General features: G+C 42.6%; 1 protein-coding gene across 5 annotated transcripts in view; it reads right to left on the reverse strand.

Annotated features, from left to right (window-relative positions):
* The window catches only part of celf5a (cugbp, Elav-like family member 5a), a 175,523-nt gene that overhangs the window by 148,484 nt on the left and 4,870 nt on the right, over nucleotides 1-22,169 (reverse strand). For all 5 annotated transcript variants that reach the window (XM_018667297.2, XM_051077173.1, XM_051077174.1 and 2 more), the window contains exon 2: nucleotides 10,052-10,134. In XM_018667297.2, the coding sequence (XP_018522813.1) occupies nucleotides 10,052-10,134 (83 nt within the window). The remainder of the gene's footprint in view (nucleotides 1-10,051; nucleotides 10,135-22,169) is intronic.

The following is a 22,169-nucleotide window of genomic DNA, read 5'->3' on the forward strand; positions in this document are numbered from 1 at the left end:
ATGACACATGTATGCATGTGTGCCACAGCACTGCAGGGAGCTATGAGGCCTGACAAGAGTGAATGACCATGCAGTCTGTACACTCACCCTGTCACGAATATATATATACATAAATGCAAAGCTCTGCACAGTGCCAAAAAACTCAGTTGCAAACAACAACACAACCCAGTGATGTGTGTGTCCCTACAAGCCCTTCACAGGTACGGGATACAGCCCCACCATACTTTTGGGCTTGTGGTGGGAGTGAGGGGTAGAGGGGAATTTAGTGTTTCACCTAAATGTGAGCTTGCTGCCTGGAAGACATCCAGTATACTGTTTTACTTTGAATTATTAAAAGCGGCCTCTTATTGCAGCTGGGACTGAAATAGTTTAGAGGCCACAGACTATAGCTGTTGGCAATAACTATATAATTTATATTCCCAGCTATTCTGCAGCCATCCAGCTTATTGTTATTTTCTATATGAAAGGCTTTAAGGCTGCCATGATGGACAAAACAGAACCACTTAAATGAAGTGTCAGGTAAAATCTAAGTTTGATGAAAATGAAAAACAACAACAAAATATGCTCCAAAAACACTTGCAGAATCCTAACACAAAGAAATGTCAAATGAGCCAACATGTTTGATCTTGCAGGTGCTCGTTCAACTATATCTGGTGTCCTGGAGACAACAGAAGATTTTACCACTACTGTCAGCCCTCCTCTGCAATGCAAATACCCACTTCCATATGAGCAGACCCATCACTAGCACTCCCCGTACACTTGTATTCTGTGTCACTACCCCCAGGGACCTTCACTCACACACTGTTCCTCCCCTATACCCTATGTCTCATACTGCTGCCCTTATCTAGGATGGGAAGGGGGCTGGGGCTTAAAACAAATCGGTTTGGCTGGCTGATGCATTGGTAGCCATGATGGAGGGCTGCCACGGGCTGTTTCCACTCATGCCTCCTGTCAGTCACACTCCTCTCCTTGCCCTCCAGCCATGTGTACTGTATTTCATTAGTCCTGATTTTTGCTGACAAACGCTGGCTGTCATGCTGTGCAGTCCCCTTACCCCCTCTCCGTGGACACTACACCAAAGCACGGCTAGATCTGCCTTACAAATGAGCTCCCCCTGGTTCCACCACACAAGTGTGCCATTTCAGTTGAGAACAGATACAGCACATGCTGTGTGTACACATACACACACACACACACACACAGACAAGGGATGGTTGTTTTAACTCTGAAGGTATGACTTCAAGCTGTCAACATGACCCTGTGGCTCCCTCTCCCTCCTTTCCTCTTTTCTCAATAGTTCAACTTTCTGTCACTTTATCCCCCCCAATCTCTCACACAATCCTTACTCATCCCCCTCTCTCTCCCAAAGGCACAAGGTCCAGCCAGTGAGATGTCAGTTCCAATTAGCCACATTGGGTGATGCGTTTTAAGTGTGTCCTTCATTACTGAGTAAAGTGACATGTTCTCAGCTACACTTGCCTGTGCCTCCTAAACTGCCGCCTTGTCTATTTGGATATCCAGTTTTTGTAAGCTAATCTTTTCTCTTCTTTCTTTCAATATACATGCAAGGACAAACACACTGAGACACTTACACACCCCTATATTCAGGGACATAGTTTATCATCCATGAGCACACCCCATTGCTCACTCCCACTCATTCTCTTTGTGTCTGCGGGCAGTGGCACACCTGTACAAGTCTGTACAGGGACTCACAGATGGATTGTCAGTCAGTATCTGGGCCTTGCCTCTTGCATGGCATTGCACTGCCATGGCCGCTAGGCTGCAATAAAACCAGACTCATCTGGTTCAGGCCACCAATGCTTCTCGTGCAAATGACATAAGTTCATCTGAATTGCACAGCATCAAACTGAACCAGAGCACCTAGCACATGTTAATCTGGCATACAGGCAGTGTCAATAAAAGTTAAAAACAAGCCAACCTACACACTTACACAGTTTCTCCAATTACACACAAAACCCAGCTCTGTAACCCAGATCACAGCCGTGTCACATGATTGAATCTCACAGACAGGCGGGCGAGCAGTCTCCAGCCACAACCAGAAATAGGTTAAACAGGCTAAAAATATCAAAAACATTAATAATTCAGCTTTTTTGCTAACCTGTACCTCAGAAAAAATAGCACACTTCTCACTGTGAAGTGGCTTAATGGGCAGGGTGTGCAGTGGATTATTTTGGTATTTCAAGCAACGTCTCCCCCCATAAGTCAGTTTGCGCGGTACCCTGAGCGGTGGGAGGGGGAGCAGCATTGTAATGTCATCAGTGCTAATGTCACAGATGGGGTCAAAATACGGTCATCTGTAACTCAAAGCAAAGTCCTGAGCTTTTGAAATTTTGGTAGACTTTGCATCTCATATGATGACAGTGGATATTTCTACTGTCTTCTTTTTAATCATTTATTTTTTAAATTGTATTGTTCTGTCAGTCTACCAATACATCTCATTTACACTTCTTTACACATAATCTGATGTAAATCATCATTTACATCAGATTCTGCAACAAATATTTGATCATTACAGTTTTCAACAGCAATCTAAAGAGCAACTAATGAGAGACCATTGCATATGAATGTAATATATAATATATGAAATGAAATTTCATGATGAAACACATTTTCAGTGTCTCGGCGGATGTTGTTTATTCTCCAAAGGCAGGTGCAGAGTACAGATCCTGTTCTTTTTTCCAAATACCCTTGGAAGCCAATCCCCTGGGAAGAAGAAGGCTTCTCTAAATATGTGGCTAATCTACAAGCTGAACAAAGGCGAGATGTGTGTGTGTGTGTGTGTGTGTGTGTGTGTGTGTGTGTGTGTTTTAAAGGGGGTACCAAAGGAGCGACAGTGAGACAGAAGGTGGAAAACAAGCAACATTGTGATGGCTCCAACAGTTACCCTGTGTGTTTTAGTCTATTTCTAGCCCCTATGCTTCAGGGGTGTGTATATTCGTGTATGTGTGTGTATGTGTGTGTGTGTAAGTTTAAGTGCATGTTTCAAGGGTGTGGGGATTCAGTTCCCTTGGGAGCACTCTGGAACAGCATCTCTTTACTGTGTGTACATTACACCAATATGCCATTATAGCAGACACACACACACACACTAAAACAAAAGTAGTTTTGCTGTGCTTACATACTGGTGTTGGCATTGTAGTAATACCTGTAGCAGTCTATAATAAATAGGACTCACAATTTTTAAAAAGTCTACTCACAACAGCTCCTGACCTCCAGACTTTTTATTTATTTATTAATCAGTGTGATTTGACTTTGGTAATAAGTTCAGAGACAGGCCAGGTTATACACATAAAACCATTAGTGTACCAATATCTACAAAGCCATCTTTCTTCTCATCTCAGTATATCAATAAATGTTATAAAACATAGACATCAGAGGCACAACTTCTATGAGATCAGCTGCAGCCACTGAAGTTATTGTAGAGCTGAGATCAGCTTGTGGTATTTTTCTATGAGAAAATTCCTGCCACAGAGGGCACTGAAATATTTTAACAGACATCTGGGTCCTTACATATATGTTTGTTTATCACATAGGCACAGAGATCTTATATGAATGAAACCCAAATAAAACATCTGTGTTCACAAATTACATGCTTTGGATGCTTAGAGGTGGAAGAAAAAAAACAATTCTGAATCGATTCACAAATGTCAAAAATCTATTTTCTAAGTGTTAATTGATAAGCGAATGCTAGCGCTGTAGCTTTGCCAAAAATAACATAAATAACTGTTATTTTCTAGCATTAATACTGATTTCTTTTTTGCGCAGCTGAGAAAGAGTACAGCACTTATCTTGGAGTACAGAGTGAGGCAGGGCAGAGTGACGTGTTTCTGTTGTCCACTCTGTTACTCTCAGCTCTGGTGTCAGGTGAGTTCTGTCTGCTGAGAGATGCATGCCCGCCGCGGGAATGCACACAGTTCAAGCGGAAACTACCGGTGTTACAGCGAGTTAAAATGGCCTGACAGTGGCAGCACTCCAGCAGGACAAACACTCCGTGGTGCAGTAGGATTTCATAAGTGAGATATGAACAAGACGCCAACTTTATGTCTACAGTGTTTGCGCTATATACATTTTGTAGCAGCAGCCCACTGCGGAACAATTATTGTCGCTGCTGCAGTGTTATGAAGTGGAGACTGTGGTGATACCTGGTTGAGGGGAGAGGGAGAGAAAGAAAGAAGAGAAAAAGAGAGAGAAAGGTCAATTTAACTAACTAAGGCTAAGTTAGATTTGTAATAATTCTCCTGGCACAAATTCCAAATCCAGTAAAGTTTTTATTGGCTTTGTCTGTCTCTACCAGGCTTTTTTACGTTATGTTGCACACTTTAAGGCCAAGATACAATGTCCCATCTCGAAGATATTTTACTGATACAGGGGTCCCAACGCTCCACAACGAGACCAAAATGGAAGTCATGGAATCACTGAAGAAAGCATTATTAATATTATTATGGATCATTCCAAGCACTTTGCTTTGAAAGTACCAAGTAGTCACATATTGAGAGAAAAGAAATCCTGTATAGAAAAAAAGACTGCAGCCTTTGGAATCATAATCAAATTGAATCATGTCGTGTCTAGTCATTCCCACCTCTAATAATGCTAATATAAAAAAGGAAAAACATAGTATAGGTTGAGCAGAAAAGATGCAACCGCATTTTACTTTAAACTCAATGTTAAATTCACACACACATATCCCTGTATAATTCAGAGTGAAAAAAAATATTTCTAAAAAAGAAAAGACCTTGACCATGCCTGTTTCAACTTCCACTCCACTATGATCTTCCTCTTGAAAACACACACACAAACGTACACACACATACAAACGTGCAAACACGCACACACACATGCGCGCACACGCACACACACACACACACACACACACACACACACACTCTTGTGTTACCCAAAGGCTAAATTCTAACGAGTCCCCTCTCCCTGACTACAAGGCCTCCAATCCTGCCAGCACCGATTGGCTTCATGCTGACCGGTCCGCTCCACTCCCACCCCCACAACACAGGCACATACAGTACACACACAATCATACAGCGCACTACACTCATACACCGCCAACCTTCACAGAGTGTAGCATTGAATTATTCAGCCTTTGCAGCAGCTAGGCCGGCACACGAAGAAGCTTGGCTGTAGTTGATAAACAGGTGGGTAAGCATGCATGCACGCAAAAGTATGGGTGTATATGTTATGTTTGTGTACATGTGTGTGCATGTGTACGTGTGTGAGTGCAAAGCCCAATGGAGAAAGCCTGGGCGGTTTACGGTGTGTCAAGGAACGGCTCCGTGGCACGCCAGCCTCATTTCCACAGCACAAGGTCGGCCACTCTCCGCAACTCAGCCAGGCTCTGCTCCTCTCTCCTCATACATCTTATTATGGCTGAGCTGAACACTGGCACATACACACAGGTACACATACAAATCCACGCAAACTCACACATGCACATGCATGCAAACACACAAGCATCCACATGCACTCACACAGCAGACTTGACAGTGCAGGTATGTGTGCTGCAAAGGGCACAGCACAAGAGTGAGGGAGCAGGAGAGACAGAAATGGAGACAGAGGGAGACAGAGGCAATTGAGAGGGAGGGGATCTACTTAGAGTGTTGACATTGCAGGAGCCCACATGTGTGTGCCGGAGCATAATCTTCTCCCTGCTCTCATTGGGTTTTTAATGCGGGTGCTATTTCCATAAACCTGCCTCCTGAATCACTGCCAGCCTCTTACACTCCCCCTAGGTCGAGCTGCACTAATACTAGGAGTAAATGCATGCAGCAAACACATTCGTATCCAATGCCTCTCCAAGACAATCACTGTTGTACACTGTGGTAGCATGACAAAAAGGGGAGGGTGGCATGTTTTTCTCTGCTACGGAAAATAGACTTGCTGCAGTGACTGAGATTATTTCTTGGATCTGCTGGATTTGAGGAGTGGCAATGAGAGGACAGAGAGTTTGTGGAGAGAGGAGGTTGGGGATTGAGGGAGGGGGATGGGTGGGTGGGATTGGGTGGGTAGTGTGAAGGATGCAGGATTTTGTCATGATGCTGAGCTGGGTGGAGTAAATCTCCTGCAGACTTGTGGAGAGAGCTGTGACACTCACAGGCACACACACCAACTGCTGTAGAGACAGTCACTGTGGGCCTCAACTCTCAGTCTGTTTCTGTTGTATGTTTTTTAAGAAGAACAAGTATGTCATAAAGGGATGATCGGGAAAACATTTTAGTGTCCACACCATCAGGGGATGCTGAAATTTTACTTAGTGACACAAAAAGACAGATATTCAGGTTTTAAATTTAACACACACAAGCATATTCACATACACAAAAACACTAATATGGTTATGTAATATAAAAAGTAGTGCATCTCCATCAGCAGCACACAAGCACGAAACAGCATACAAATTATATATTCAAGCCTCATTGTCGTGGGCGGTGTGCGATCACGGCAAGCTGCCATGTGCACATGTTTTTCTTCCCACCTTTATACACTGCTATCTGTATGTACATAGGGCTGGCTGCAATGCAAAGCCAGCTTACCACACATGCACAAACACACATGGCTAATAGAGCCAAGCAACACACACCTGGTAAACTGTCAGAGCTTCTCTTATTCAGTAGCCAAACTTATGTCAGACACTCGTGTCCCCAAGGTTCCCATCACACTTCACCGCAGGAATCTATATTCCAGTCCAGTACACTTCCATTAGGCCATACTGTTCCTTTCAGCAGCTAATGTGTAACAGGACGACATGGATAATAACATCCAAGAACACCGGTGCTTCTTTCTAATAATAAGAGGACACTGGGTTGTTGTGTAGCTAGCAATGCTAGTATCTGAGTTCATGCAGACATAGAGTATATCGTCATAATTATAATTACATTCCTTAAAGTTAAGATTTTATTTATCAAACCACATTTCTAATACAACTTATAAACATATTTTTTAGCAACATAAATTAAATGTATTAGCATTTTCCAGCTGCCTCTCAGCTATTGAATAGTTTTCATTGTTTTGGTAGATTCAGTCTTTGCTGTGCAGGATTCAAAGTGCATACACACGTGAGCAAACCAAGTGATGCAGCAGTCAAAAGTCAACAACATTCAATCAAGAGTTCAGTACTGGAAAGACAGATTACACAGCTGACTGTGTTCGTCAGTATATTGAAACATGAATTTTCTCAGCCAACATTTTATTTGTTGTCACAGATCAGGTGCACAAGCTGCCCATCTTTCTTTGTGTATCTGACAAAGTGCCATCTTTGCTGCCCTAGGGGCTGATACAACTGTCATTTCTGGGCTCTAAAAATGCACTTGCCATTACCACCAATAATTGCATGATGCTAAATCAACCAGGACTGAAATCTGTAGGGTTTTAATTTTAAAGTAATTTTCTCTTGTTCCCCTTGACAGGAAATGCAAGGCACACGTCAGAGATTTAATGCTTTAACCAAGGACATCACAGCAGACACAGGGTGTGAACCCTCCAGCCCTCCAGCTGGAGATTCACACAAAAATACCAAAAACACCTCATCTCATAAAATTCAAGTGTGTTTCTGTGTGTGTGGTAATGAGTGTGTGCATGCTGGTGTCCATGTGTATGTGGGATGGGGAGAGGGGCTTGTTTGTTTGTGCCCAGTGTTCAGTAAAGGAGCCCTGCATGTGATTCAGAGTAGCTTGTTAGGTGGTACAATTTTCATACATGGTTCTAGTCATTTACAACAAGTAAGTCCAGCAGGATTTTGGTGGTTTGACATTAATTCTGACTCAAAATTTTAAAATAACATAGATTAATGAGTAGCCAGGCCGGTCAAAGAACTCTGCATGAGTGTAGCAATGCAGGGGTTAATGACAGAACGCAGACGTTAATAACTCATAACTCATCTCTGGAGAATTCATAGTTTACATTAATTACACCATAGCCCCTGGCAAACTGCATATCAAGCAGGATTCTGCAAACAAACAACTGGCATATCTAGTTACCATCAAGCAGTGAAGCAACAGGGGTCATATCGCAAAAGATTTAGGACCAGGGAGGCTCAAAAGAAAAGGACAGGGGAAGCAATGGGAGGCAGTCAAACACACAAACAAGCACAATGCAGCATGCATTTTCTATGTTGTCTTGCTCAAAATTATTCTTCCTAATACTGAGCATTTTTCTTTATAAATCCCTCCTCAGCAGTTGTTCCATCAGCATGTAAAAAGGTCTTTAAGATGTTTAGGGAAGCTGGCATGCTACAGTGAAGCTAATGTCGTACCTGCTTGTTCTATGTGTGGCTGCAGTATTACAGCACACACTGCCTGTGTTTCCTTGGACCACTGGTGTTCGTGCGTGTGAGTGAAGTTGAAGGGAAGGGAGCAGCAGAGCAGCCTCGTCTGTGAGGCCTGACACCCATCAACGTCTGCCTGTTACATTTCTATGACACGCTCTGTCTCAGGAAGAGCAGCGGCAGTGGAGCAGTGGGAGAGAGGGGAGACAGGAGGATGTGGGGTGGACAGGACTGGGTGGGAATAGAAGGGAAGTCAGCAGGAGGGCTAAAGCAGGACTGAAAGGTACAAGAAAAGGGTTTTATTTCTCACGAGTGACACGTGGCAACTTTCAGAGTCACTGGATGTGTGTGTACATGTTGTACGCACGAAAGGAGAAGATTTTAGAATGTGAGTAAAAAATGCAACATGCAAGGCTGTGTTTGTTCATACTGTATCACGGCTGTACAATCATTAAATTATTAATTTTTTGTTAACATTAAGTGATGCTGTTTATGGAATTTCATTTGAGCGATTTTTAAACCTGTCATAGCCCAAATGGTTTGAAGATCTGCTCTTCTCCCAGAGCACACTAAGAAAATCAGGGGAACAGGCAAGAGCATCAGACCTGTTAGTATCTATGCCTGTGACCTCATGCCCCCTAATTTATACACTCAACCACATCAACTATTTAACCCCTGTGGTGGGGTTATTATGGATTCCTTGCCAGGCTGGCAGGGGGTGGGGGTAATATTAAAGACTATGACACATAAGAGAGAAACTTACTAGAAAGCCAGACCATGGACAAAAACAAAAAAAAACAATCAAATCCTCCTTTTTTAACACATTGCTGAACACATTTCTAACCTCTCATGAACACATCCTCTGGCATTATGTGAAATAACTTTTTTCTTCCATCTTATTATTCAAATGCAGAGGAAAAAGAGAAGAATGACGCCCTCCAGCCTCATAATTTGCCGGATAAACGAAACAACTTGTTTTTCAAGAAAACCACCAGACAAATGTTCGGAGTTGGCAGTGGTTGTATTTGTGCGTTTAATCTGAAATATGTGGGAAGGGTTTTTCAAGCTCTTTGTCTTCTATCAGAGGGAGTGCTGTGGGTGAGGGCTGGTCAGTAAGTTCATCTTTACCAATGTTTTTCCCTGGTGCAGGCTTGGTGTCATGTTAACCCATGCTGCCTCTGTGGGGAGCCACTTCTACTTACTCTCCTCCCTCTGTTTCCCTCTGTCATTGTCTTAACACTAATAGGATCACAACTATGCACAGAGGTGTACATATATACAAATGCATTACCACCAAACAAACAACATAAATATAAATTCAGGTGAGTACTACCTCAATAAACACAAATTAAAGTGCAATAGAGTGATTTTCTCTTTATCAAATTAAATTTATGAATTTAAAAACTCTGTTTCACATATTTCATGTTGACATCAACTTTCCACAAATGCAGAGCTTTGTCCCCCAAAAACTGTCATTCTCTTCTATTGCTTCAAAAGTATGAGGCAGAGTGGGTTTGATCAATGCTGGCAATATCCCCTAGACACCAGACACATGGAAAAGTTGAAACCGGGCCTTCAAAAGGCTGAGCTATTGATTGAATTGCTTTCTAAAGTGTTTTTCATCTCTGGGACTATACAAGGAGAATGCTGGCTGGTGTGCAGCCGGCTGCAGATGGCATGGCTGACCACCATAGAGAGAAAAGAGAGAGACAGTGAGAAGAGAGAGAGAGAGAAGAGAGAGAGAGAGAGACAGGCACTTACCCCTGGCAGTGTTTTCTGTTCATGGAGGGCATTCTGGGCTTTGATGGCCGACTCTCGGGCGCAGTAGGTGAGGAATGCACAACCTGTACCAAAACATTTAACAACATTACAAAATCATGTAGCAATTTAAGAGAAATATCAAAGAGGTATATAATAGGACAGTAATGAAAATGAATGAAAAGCAGTTGGACAACTACTGAGCATTCTACAAAATTAAGGAACCAAATTTGTATAGAGGGCTTCATGAGTTGCTGAAAACACAAAACTGCTTCTTGGAAAAAAAAAAGAGAGCAAGTTAATGAGAACAGGCAACCGTGCAATACACCAGGCCACATGTGGACAGTTTTCTATGGTGGCACAGGGGAGAGAAACAAAAAACAGAACCACAACAAAAAAAGAGATGAGCAGAGAATTCTTTGGATGAATTGCCAGGCCTGTCCAGACTCCCCATCCCCGGTAACATGTCCTGTCCAAAGCTCCTAGCAGCCTGGCCAACGTTCTCACTCTGAATGGTTGTGACAGGAACGGAAACAAAAGGAGCAGGAATGCAGGAGAGTACTGAGGGTGTGGGGTAGAAAACGGGAGAAGGAGGGATGAGACCAGTGTAGGGATGGAGGAAGGAGGGAGATAATGACAGAGAAGAAGGGAGGACAGAATGTAGTGTTAAAAGTCTCTGGGGTGAGTGCTTAACTGCAACATGCAAGTATGCCTCCATGCATACACACATTTGTCAAATTCACTGCATACACGGAGAAGAGAAGAGAAGAGAAGAGAAGAGAAGAGAAGGCAGGGAGGACAAGAGTCGGAGAGAAACCAGATGGAGTACTGAGGCAATCATTTTCCCCCTGACTGTCTGAATAAATAGATTTGCTTGTGTTCTATTAATGAGGTTCATATGGGTTACCATGCATCATATTTCTGCCACTCTGAAGATGGTTTATTAGCAGCCACTGCATTTTGGATCTCATTTCAACAGCCAAATGTATTCAGTGGGTGGTGATATATTAAGTGTCTTTACACCGACAATATTCCAATCCGTTTTCCTTGTTGCATGCGAGATCACTTATACCCACTGAAACATGCACCATCCATTTTTGTCATGTGCCTGTGCACATGTGTCCCTTTACTGCCATTTCAAGAACCTTTGCATTTTGCGTGTGTCTCCACTGTAACCTCTGACTGCATCAGAAAGAAGGGTTAAAATGCCATGTCACTCATTGATTCATTGATTGACCTGTAACCTGTTTTGCCTTACTGCTCCTAAGCTCTAAAGTGTCTGCACATGTGCTTGCACATTTACATACAAGTATTGGATTACTCCTCTTAAAATCACATTCCGTTCTGTTTTATGAAGCTTCCCCTCTGTTTGGGACAGTCAGCGGTCATCCTGCCACTCTTTTCAGTAAAAGAAAGACAGACAGTGATGGAGTCTTTCCAGGGTCGCGACCTTTGAGGTGGCTGACTGTAGGACTGGTGTCACGGCGCAGCCCCCCTTCATAGCCTCTCTTGTCCCAGCATCCCTAACCTAATGATTTCCAATGGCCACTAAGCAAATCACTCAATCACTCACGCTGCTGTCTAATTCCCTTTTCTGCGTCAGCTTGTGAAGAAATACCAAGACTGTGGAAATGTCATTGTTGTTTTCGGTTTGTTTGTTTGTTTGTTTCTCAAATGGGTGAGGGTAATAGGAGGGAATGGCTTCATTTTGGTGGTTGTTTTTCTCCCTTTCTCACTCTCTCTGGGCTTGTTGTTGTTGGTTTACTTGACAAATGCTGGCCCCTATCTCTGAATAAGAAGCAAGTATTTTGCATTACAATCACAAACACGATTTATTTGTTAATGTGTAATGCATAGGGCATTGAGAATAAATTAATAACAACCACAACGCTGGCAAACAAAAGAGAAACATGAACTCCATTTAAATGTGATTCTATGCTCTTTAATGTATGGCTTAATAAGAATTTGCAGGCCACAGGCGAAAAAGCTTTAACAACTCCATAATTGGAATCCAAACACGTACAAATTGCCACTGCTGCATTGCATACCAAGTGCAAAAATGTGTGGGTGGGGGGGTGGGGGGGTGCATGATGAAATTGTTTGAAACACAACAAAAAGCCACTGTAATCGGAGCCTGCTGACACAGCAGTGGGGGAAGCCTTCCCATTGTGAGAAGATGATCCTCTGCATCATCTGATAGAAACCTAAAACAGCCTTATCTCACACACATTGATTTCAGCTCCAAAGAGATGAAACTCCTGCTCTCCTCTCTGCTCCCCTTTCACTCTTCTCCCCGACTTTTTTCTCTTCACCGATGCCAACTCCACTCCACTCATCTCCTATTTCTTAATGATATATTTTTAAGTGTGCGCAGGCTGTGTACTAGGAAATAACGGCAGAGTCTCTCCATCTCCACTGTGTTGAATTGGCATGTAATTAAAGAGTCTTACATGGAAGAGAGAAATAGTGAGTGAGTGAGACAGAGAGCAAACGGGAGACTGAGTAAGTGAGGGAAGATACTGTATCGCTGCGGTGACAGCAGCCATTTACATTCACCATGGTCCAGGGTCTCCATTACTAGAACTGTTGATCTGTCTCTAGCTGGTATGTGTGTAAAAGTTACAGATCCTGTTAAGAAAATCCATATAACATAACACACAGATGATCCTGGTCCTCTCTCTTACCATGTCCAAGCACTTGTTTGAGGCACACAACTGTGTCCCAGATCCGTATTACATACTAAAAGTATAGAGTGTAGTAAGTACTATGCACATGGTTGCAGTATACAATTCTGGTAGTTGGTGCATAAAAAATAAAAACACTGCTTTGTACTAACAGGAAATGATACAGGACTTGTGTCCAGACATCACTTCTCCACTGCCAATTTAAATTTCATAAAGGCAAAGTAAAATGTTTTTCCAAAGATTTAATAGTTAATTTTGTTTTCTGAGGTGCTCCTGGAGCAGTATCCCTACCATACACAATTTGCTTTTCTGCAGCTGTGAGCAGCTCCTCAATTTCCTTTGTACAATGCTCTGTGGGACAATAACGTCCATCAGCATTAGAAAATCAAGCAGACTTTGAATGCAAACTGACATCTTTGATTGTAATTTCTTTTGTCACCCACTTAGTGCGTTCACACTTGAAAACCAGCTCAAATTTGTATGTTCTATCACACAGGACACAACGACACTATACTACGTAAAGCACGTCTGACAAAACTTTCTTTCTTTTACCAGGTACCAGAGATCAATACTGAGAAAATGCACACACACACGCGGACACACACAGACTGAAGTTGCATAATATGAACAAGAGGAATACTGCATCAACTCCAAAACCGGTAGTTGACTGCTCTGTTAGCCAAATGCTACTTTTAGCCAAATCCCAATTTAGTTTACGTCACTTTTAACGCCACCGCTTATGGCGCACAATAAATTTATTGATTTCTTGTCATGACTCACCGACTTCAAAGAGCTTTCACAGGGTGCATTCTGGTGAACAGTTCCTCCTTAGCACATGAGCTCCCGGCAATTTAGAGTCTTGTCTTGTATTTTTCAGAAAACTGCAATGGATACTCACTGTTTTCACACCATTACGTTATGCTTTTTTAATCGTTTTGTCGCAGGTGTGATGGCCGGTCGCAAACAGGTCCCAACTCCACAGTGGCACCTATAACCTTCACACGCTGCCGTCACCTGATTGGTTAATTCAAATTCAAATTAGCTTTATTGGCAAGAGTGTTACGGTTATATTATTGCCGGAGCTAAATTACGTGTTGAATAATTACATTTTACACCGGAAAAGAAAATAACTAATCCTAAAATAACAGATATAGTGAGATGTGTTAGCTTACCCCTCACAATGTAATAAATTACCCTCAACATCACTGAGGTGATACATGTGATCATAATTAAAAATAATTAATAAAATACTGTGTGAAATAGATTTAATTTGCTGTATTAGAAACTTCACTGAATAGCTTCCATTTTCCAACTCAGTGGTAATAAAATTTAAGTGCTGTTTCTGAAACTTTTATAAAATGGTCCTCAGCTCAAGTCCGGCCCACATACACCATGACTGTCAGATACTATTCCACATCTGGACCAATTCTGGCACACACACAAAATCTTCCTGGCAGTCAACACTGCAGGATAACAGCCAGAATCACCCCAGATGTGGAAGTGTGGCCCATGTATGGGCCAGACTCTGGCAGGGGGACCAAGCATATATTGGGCCACAAGCTTTCAACTGGGATGGTGGACTCAGCAGGTAATGAAATTGATATATCCAAGCCGGTCCATGAAGAGATTAATTTGTGCCTGCCACTATAGCGACTGACTGCAACAAGCAGTGACGTCAGCCTCAGGAACTCAATGTGAACGTCCTACCTCTTCATTGGCACTGGGCATAAATCGTGTACAGCAGAATCGTCAAATATGAATGCAATTCCTAGGAGACCTGGCTAGTTTAAACCACAACCTCTCTCTTTTCACTCCCCCTTTCATACCCTCTTTGCTCCCTTTTCTCCATCTCCTTGCCCCAGAGGAGCCAAGCTGCCCCAGTGTAATGAAAAAGTGTGAACTTGCTCTCAATGTGGCATTTCCTTGGCCAGAAAGTGTGAAGGTAGCAGAAACCGAGCCAGTCCTGGCACCAGTCTCGCCTGCTCCCTCACACATCATTTGCACTCTTTGGAAAATGCTATCACTGTGGGTAGATTACTTGCTTACTTCATTTACTGCCATGTGGGGCTCCGAGGGAACTGATAGCCTTTCAGAGGGGTCGGAAGCTGAAACACACATCATCAGCACTGATACAATGTGATTATGACCTGAATCATTGCCAGCCAGAGAGGCAGGAGGCTCAGTGGCGCAGATTGACCGTGAGGGGGGTAATCAGTCTGGTCTCTGAGAAGCTTTTAACTCATATAATCACTCCCTCACCTTTGAAAAAAAGACCCTCGATCTGTTCACACACTCAAACAACCATGCCAATGTTCAGGGAGAAGGAGGACAGATTGAGGGAGGACAGACAGAGACGTATAATAAAGAAGAAGAGCTGGAGCATGGAGTTGGCAGGGACTTTCCAAAATGCTCTCACTCATTGTTCTGACAACAATATTTTCTCTGCCCAGGCCTAATGGGCTTGTAATGAGCGCTGTAATATAAGCAGTAGCCTAGCGTAACCTGTAAACCTTAATTAAGTCAGACAGCCACCTTAAAGTGAGCCAACGACTGTGCTCAGTTACAATCTCCTGATCCTGAAGCTGGTTGCACTCTTCCATCACTCCTTCATCAATCACTCCATCGCTTCTTCTCTGCTGCTCTCCAAATCCTCCTCCACTTCTCCTTTCACTATCCCCCTCCCTTCATCTCTTCACCTTGAGCAATGGCTGGGGGAGGATGAACATTCGCAGGGTGCTGAGGAGCATCAGTGTCCATCATGAGGGCAAGAAATAGTCCCCGGACCCTCCCTTGGTATCCTCTCTGACCCCTGAGTAGGAGACCTCAGCCATTGATTTGTTGCTATACTCGCTCACATAGACTACACTAGCCTCCAAGCAGCAGTCAAACAGATCCATAGGCTGCACATCCCAGAGGACTGCCTGTGTGAGTGTGTGAACATGAGTGTGTATTTACAGAACATATACATGCACGTGTTACTGTGTGGTGTGCGTTGCCTATAATGAGCACGAAAAATGCAATAAATTCTTTCTGAAAGGCTTTGTACATGTTTCAGGATCAATACCAGGGTGCAGAAGCCATCATAACAATGCAGGGAGACAGACTTTGACAACTTCACACTCTCCATCTATTGTGTGGCACTGAGGTTAAACAGTTCTCTCAGGGCACAAGTGGTGCTTCATATATAATCCAACTATAGAGTATTTCTCTCAAAAGCTGACATATATACTTATGACTATATACTGTAGGCATAGCAGCATAAAGAAGGCTGCAAACAGTAATACAGTTCCAACTAGTTCCAGATAAAGTTCCTAAAATATTGCTGTTTGGCAGTACACGCAGTTTTGGGAGGTGACATGATAGACTGCAAACCGTCCGCCCATTCCCAAGTTGGCCAGAGCTCTTTCAGCATGTGGCTCTGGACAACACTTGGGATACGGCACTTTGGCATCTTCCACTGTGCTGCAGCCTTTAAAAGTCAGCCTTGGCTTTTGTAGACTATCTGGGTACTTCATCCCTCTTCTGCTATTAAAGCCAGGGCCTGATCTATAAATACATCTAGTGGCCTGCATCCCTGATGAGCAAGCTAATTGACACTGTTAATGGATGGAGTTTCACAGAGCTGTAAATAATGTGTAGGTTCACACTTACTGCCTCCTGTTGTGTTACTTCGGGGAGGGTGACGGGAGTTTACCTGCCAAGTCCCGTCTCTCCGGCCTCGTCGTCCCTCCCTCCTCCAGCCAAAGTCTGCTCGGGCCAGGGGATTTACTCAGAAATCAATAAAAGTTTCTCTTACCCCCCCCCCCCCGAAAGTCAGAAAACTGCATCTCCTCCTCTTCGTGTACTGCAACAACCTCTTAGAAAAACAAACAAGCCCAGGCAAAAGGAAATAATACAATTACTTTCACTTGGCTCACAACCATTTCCTCCTGCAGCACAGTGCACTTTGTTTCCACCAATGAAGTCTTCACTTCGTGTACATATTTGATGCAATATTCCTAACAATGCTTGCCCTCTTTTGAAAAGTGAAAGGCATTTAAACCTTTGAGACAGATCACCTGATCATAGCAAAGCCACAATCATAGATGACTGGCAGCTGCAAACTGACTGTGGACTGAGAGACAGATCAGGTTTTCAGTCACTTTGATTTTACAAATTGAAAGATATCTTTAAAGACAGCGCTTCAAAGGCCCAGAGGTTGCTTGGATGAAGCGATTGAAAGAGGAATAAGGAAGAAAGACATGTGAGGTGGAGGAAAAAAAAAAACACTACCTGGCTACACTCACACACTCGCATTCTTCTTCATTACACTGCTATACACAGGCCACCTTGAGCGGAAACGCTAATTGTACGCATCTTTATAAACAAACTTGTAATGAGCGCTTGGCTTTTCATAGTTGCTCTCTCCATTCAATGTATGCACTGAACGGAACATAACATGCTGTGCTCCAAGCACATATTTTCAATTACACCCTGCATGCCAAAAAAATACGACTTTGTGTCCTTGTCCTGGCTTTTTTTTTCTTTATTTATTTATCTCATGTCACCACTGAGCTGTAGAGGAGTAATAATTAACACTAATGGTCTGACTAACAAGCAGGCACCAGGGTGTTAATTGCATTGACGTATATTTCCTAGTAACCACATTCAGCCTAGAGGATTCCAGAAATACTGTTCCGCTAATGACCAACTGAGAACTGACTAAGAGATAGATAGATAGACAGACAGACAGAGAGACAGACAGAGAAGACAGACAGACAGAGAGACAGACAGATAGAGATAGACAGACAGACAGACAGACAGATAGATAGATAGATAGACGGACAGAGGGACAGACAGACAGACAGACAGATAGATAGATAGATAGACGGACAGAGGGACAGAGAGACAGACAGACAGATAGATAGATAGATAGATAGATAGATAGATAGATAGATAGATAGATAGATAGATAGATCAGAAAAATGAAGAGGACAATCGTCTGAAATGAATCCAAAGAGCAGATGAAATGATATGAAAACCCATCAGCCATTAATTAATTTGAGTAGTCTTTTTTAATTAAGCCAGATCTACCGCTGAATAGTGAACCACAGATTGGGTGCCATGTTGGAACTCACATAAAGTCCACATGCTTTGCTCATTCAACCAAATTAACATTTGATCATCAAAAAAGAAACACAAATTCCATCTTTCATCTGTCTCCTCTGCACCATTTGGCTTGGAATTTGCTTGTATCACACACGGAGAAAAAAAAATGTGGACGTGATACATCTCCAGCACAAAGCCCCTGACCAGTTTGTGTCTCTGGCAATAAAGCACAGAGACTGTTAGCTACAGCATTGCCTTTTCAGTGGGAAAGATAGATGGAAGGAGCGAGGGGAGAGATGGCTGCATGATGGAAGGGACTGGGGGTGTGTGAGAGGGGAGGGGTGAGGAGAGTAGGAGATTTTTTTGGGGGGGGCATGGCCCTACAGTCGCCCACAGATGCTCCCTCTGTGTCTTCCTTATTCACTCCCTCCGTTTGAGCACAATATGAGAGCAGTCTTGCGCGGGGGGGTCAGGGGTAGAGATGGAGGGGGGGGGTTGCTGGCAGGCAATCAGTGATGTCATGCCAGCAGTGCAGCGATGGCAGCTTAACCTATTTTCGGAAATACCACAGAATTTCTATTTATAACCGTGCTGAGCAGCATGTATCTTCACACATCCCTCATGGACCTGAGCATTCATAGACATTTTCCAATCTAAAATATGTCTTCATCACACAATGGGGGTCGCTCAGTGTCTGCAAGAAAAAGGTCTTAATGTTGATTGTACTGTTTAGCATTGTCATAATTGCCATTTAGGGAGGTAATGTGGAGAATTATTCATGCTGTCAAAAAATGACATTTTTAGCATTTTTTTTTAGTTGTCTCAACAAATAAGATCAGTTTAATTAGTGTGAATGCTGAGCATTCTTCCGTACGTTTTTCGGCATCTAACTAGTCCCGCATACTTTGTGCTATTAAAACCATTCAGGTATCAAAATGTTCAGCTCATTCAGGACATTCCTGCTTACATGCAACTTTTTGATCTTATTCTTGTATGATTTTATATGATTTTTTTATGGAATAAAAAAATGAATGGCATCCTATGGGAATGGGAGCTTTCCCAATCCCAAGGTTCCCGGTTTGATCCTCGCTTCAGACTGCTGAAATTTCACTGCACTTTCTGCTGTAGAAACTATTCTGCTATGAAAATGTTTCACTTTTTAAGCTTTTTCACTGTTTTGCTTATTCAACTTTTTTCAACTGTTTATGCTTTTATGCTATTTTGCTATTTACAATAATTTTGCTATTTTGCAATTTTACTATCACTACAATTGCTTTTACTACCAAGCCTTCCACTGTGGACTTCAGTGGTGAGATCGGTAACGTGGATGCCTACCAACCCAAGGTCTTGTGTTCAAGCCCTGACCCAGACAAATACCCTCTAGAGAAAAGAAATAATAACAGAGAGCATTATGAACATTTTACGCTTTTTGCAACTGCGCTATTTATACTCTTTTTGCAATTTTGCAATTTCACTACCACTACAATTGATCTTAGCACTGCATAGTACCCTGTGGTCTTCAGGGGTGCAACCGGTAGAGCAATTGCCTATCAATCATGAGGTTGCCAGTTCAAGTCCAGCACTGGACAGTTAGAGATTTTTAAAAAAATAGTATTAGTAACAATATTATTAATAAAGATTTAAAGAGCAATAGTGTGACCATAGTATTCACATTTTTTTGCCATAGCAGCCTCTGATCATCAAGAGGAGCCCTCACCTGCTCTATTTATCTCCATATTATCTCTCTCTCTGTTCATAAAACACCCAAACCAGGCCAGTTTTTAAACTGCCATACTGTGGTCGGTATTCACTTTATCTACACAATAATAATAATAGAGATCATTATGAATATTTTACGCTTTTTGCAATCGCGCTATTTATACTATTTAATCTTAGCACCATCTAGTACCCTGTGGTCTTCAGTGGTGCAACTGGTAGAGCAGTTGCTTATCCAACTTTTAACATTTTCTTCTTCATTTCAACAATGATTTCAGCCATTTCCAGCATTGTTTCAGCGATCCATTCAGCGCTCAGCATTCACACGCATTTTCCACAGGAAATGCATTTTCTAGTTGTTGCCTGTATCTGTAGTTTATAATAACAGTAAATCACCTCTAAGACCAGTGGTAGAAGGAGCAGTATTTACAGTAGCAGCGCCATCAGTAATATTGGAATAACCATTTCTAGTGTTTTACAGAGAGATTTTCTTGTGAAAACAGCTTTTAGGTGATTATTTTATACATCAGCCAAACTTGGCCTCTGCTTATCATCCTCCACCCTCCATCCGCTGCGCCCCCCTCTCTGTGCCCAAACAGCTCTCAACCTGTCAGAGGGAACCTCCATGTCCCAAAGCTGAGCCATCACTCTATTCTCCCACTGCCTTGGGATAAAAGCAACCATTTGTTTCTGCATCTCTGACAAACACTTCATCTTTTCCCCTCCACATATCCATCTGTCTGTACATCCATTGTTCTGTGCCCGTGTGTTTGTCTGTCATTTGCCTTGTGGGCCCCGCTGCATACATGTGCCATCCTCCCCTGTCCAATTCCTCTCTGTCACATTGGGCTGTGTGACAAGAGAGGCATCGAGTAACAGTGCTAAGTCATACCCCCGCTCGGCTTTGTGTTCACGTGCACTCGCAGGCAGAGATACATGTTCGACATTTATGCATTGTTCATTCACACCAGCATCAAGGGCTCAACCATTTGGCAATCAGAGAGATGTGACAGCTTGACTAATCTGTGATTGTTTTTTGGCCAAAACATGGGGGTTAGCAAGCCCTCCAAGGGCACAGTACTATAAGGCAAGACAAATAACTTATTATTTTCCAGGCTTGTACAAGGCTTTATCGCATGAGTTCTCCTGAACCATTCCAAAATGGAGAGGGATTATCACAAAACATTGCATTAAAATCTCCTCTCTCCCCTCTCCCTTGTTATTTCATTTTCCTTCTAAAGTGAATCTGTGCCCAGTCAGGCTCAAACACAACATTAAAGAGCTCATGCTATTCTAACAGAAACCACCAACCCCCTCCTCCCTCCCTCGCCCCCTCCTTTTTTTTCCCCTCTGTGCCTTTATAACCCCCCCCTCCCATAAGAGTACACTCTGCTCTGTAGGCAATGGCACTCTCTGCTAAGCTACCCATACAAAATAGATAGGCTTCTATCTCTATTTAGACTAAGGAAATAGCTGTGACCTTTGAGCATGAATAAGAAGGCAGTACACTTCTACCAACTCCACCTTTACAAGAGAAATGTGAACCTGAACCTGCAACACACCAAAAATAATTCAACCAAGCATCCTCTCTTTAGAATTTGAAGATACCTTTAGCACAGGGGGAAAAAGCACCCTAACAATTTCCTAATGAATTCAAATTTACTTCCTTTGTTATTGTATCAACTATCAAAACTATGTCTAATATTTATTGAAACTACAGAGCCTCCTAAAAATCAATACATCAACATTTTTTCTTCATTTTTAAATGCTTTTTTGACCAGTGTGAAATTTTGGGCTAAATGTACTGACATTAATATATAACAACAACAATATTATCAAAACATTTGCGTTAACAAAATCTATGAAACACAGAGAATTGCCAAATGAAGGAAGTATTATCAGTGAATTGGTCTTTACACACAAACACACATGCCATTAACATCATGCCTCTAAATGTGACACTGTTCACAAAGCCCACAATCAAACTGAAACAAAATATACAGGTACTATATGGTTTCCTAAACCAGTGTCTTGTGATAAAGTTGGTCTAGGTTTTCCCTGAAACCTCACAGTACATCTTCCCATGTCCAGACACCCATTAACAGCAAAGATATTCCACAAAGGTCAGGGAGTAAAGACACTTCCAATATACTGAAAGCAAAATATACTGCAAGCCATAATGAATGTTGCATTGGTGCAGGGAATCAACCCATCTGAATGGCTCTCTCGGGCCGGGACTAAGGGGAAAGAAGCAGAGTCGGAATAAAAAGGTGAGTTTTGGTGTGTGCGGACAGTAACCACACTAACCTCCAGCAGAGCGCGGCCTTGTCGGCATCTGAGATTGGCAATCTCCTTGGAAAACCAACAGAAAAGAGGAGAAGAGAAAGAGGAGGGAAAGGCAGAGCTCCTCATCCTGAAGTCAAGGCCCATAGCGCCTGTCAGTACCAGTTGAGCTGCTGCATCTTTTATGAGGAAAGCCCTGTTGCTTATTACAATATTTACAGACGTTTAAAGATTGCGAAGCGAGTGTTGTTACTGCATTAGCTTGGCTCGGTGGCCTTCGCTCACTAGCCCTGACAGAAGAATTTATTCTAGATTTGTTAAATCGAATCACTGCACAAAACTGCGAGGAG

This window comes from Lates calcarifer, linkage group LG17, assembly GCF_001640805.2.
Source record: "Lates calcarifer isolate ASB-BC8 linkage group LG17, TLL_Latcal_v3, whole genome shotgun sequence".
Classification (NCBI taxonomy): domain Eukaryota; kingdom Metazoa; phylum Chordata; class Actinopteri; family Centropomidae; genus Lates; species Lates calcarifer.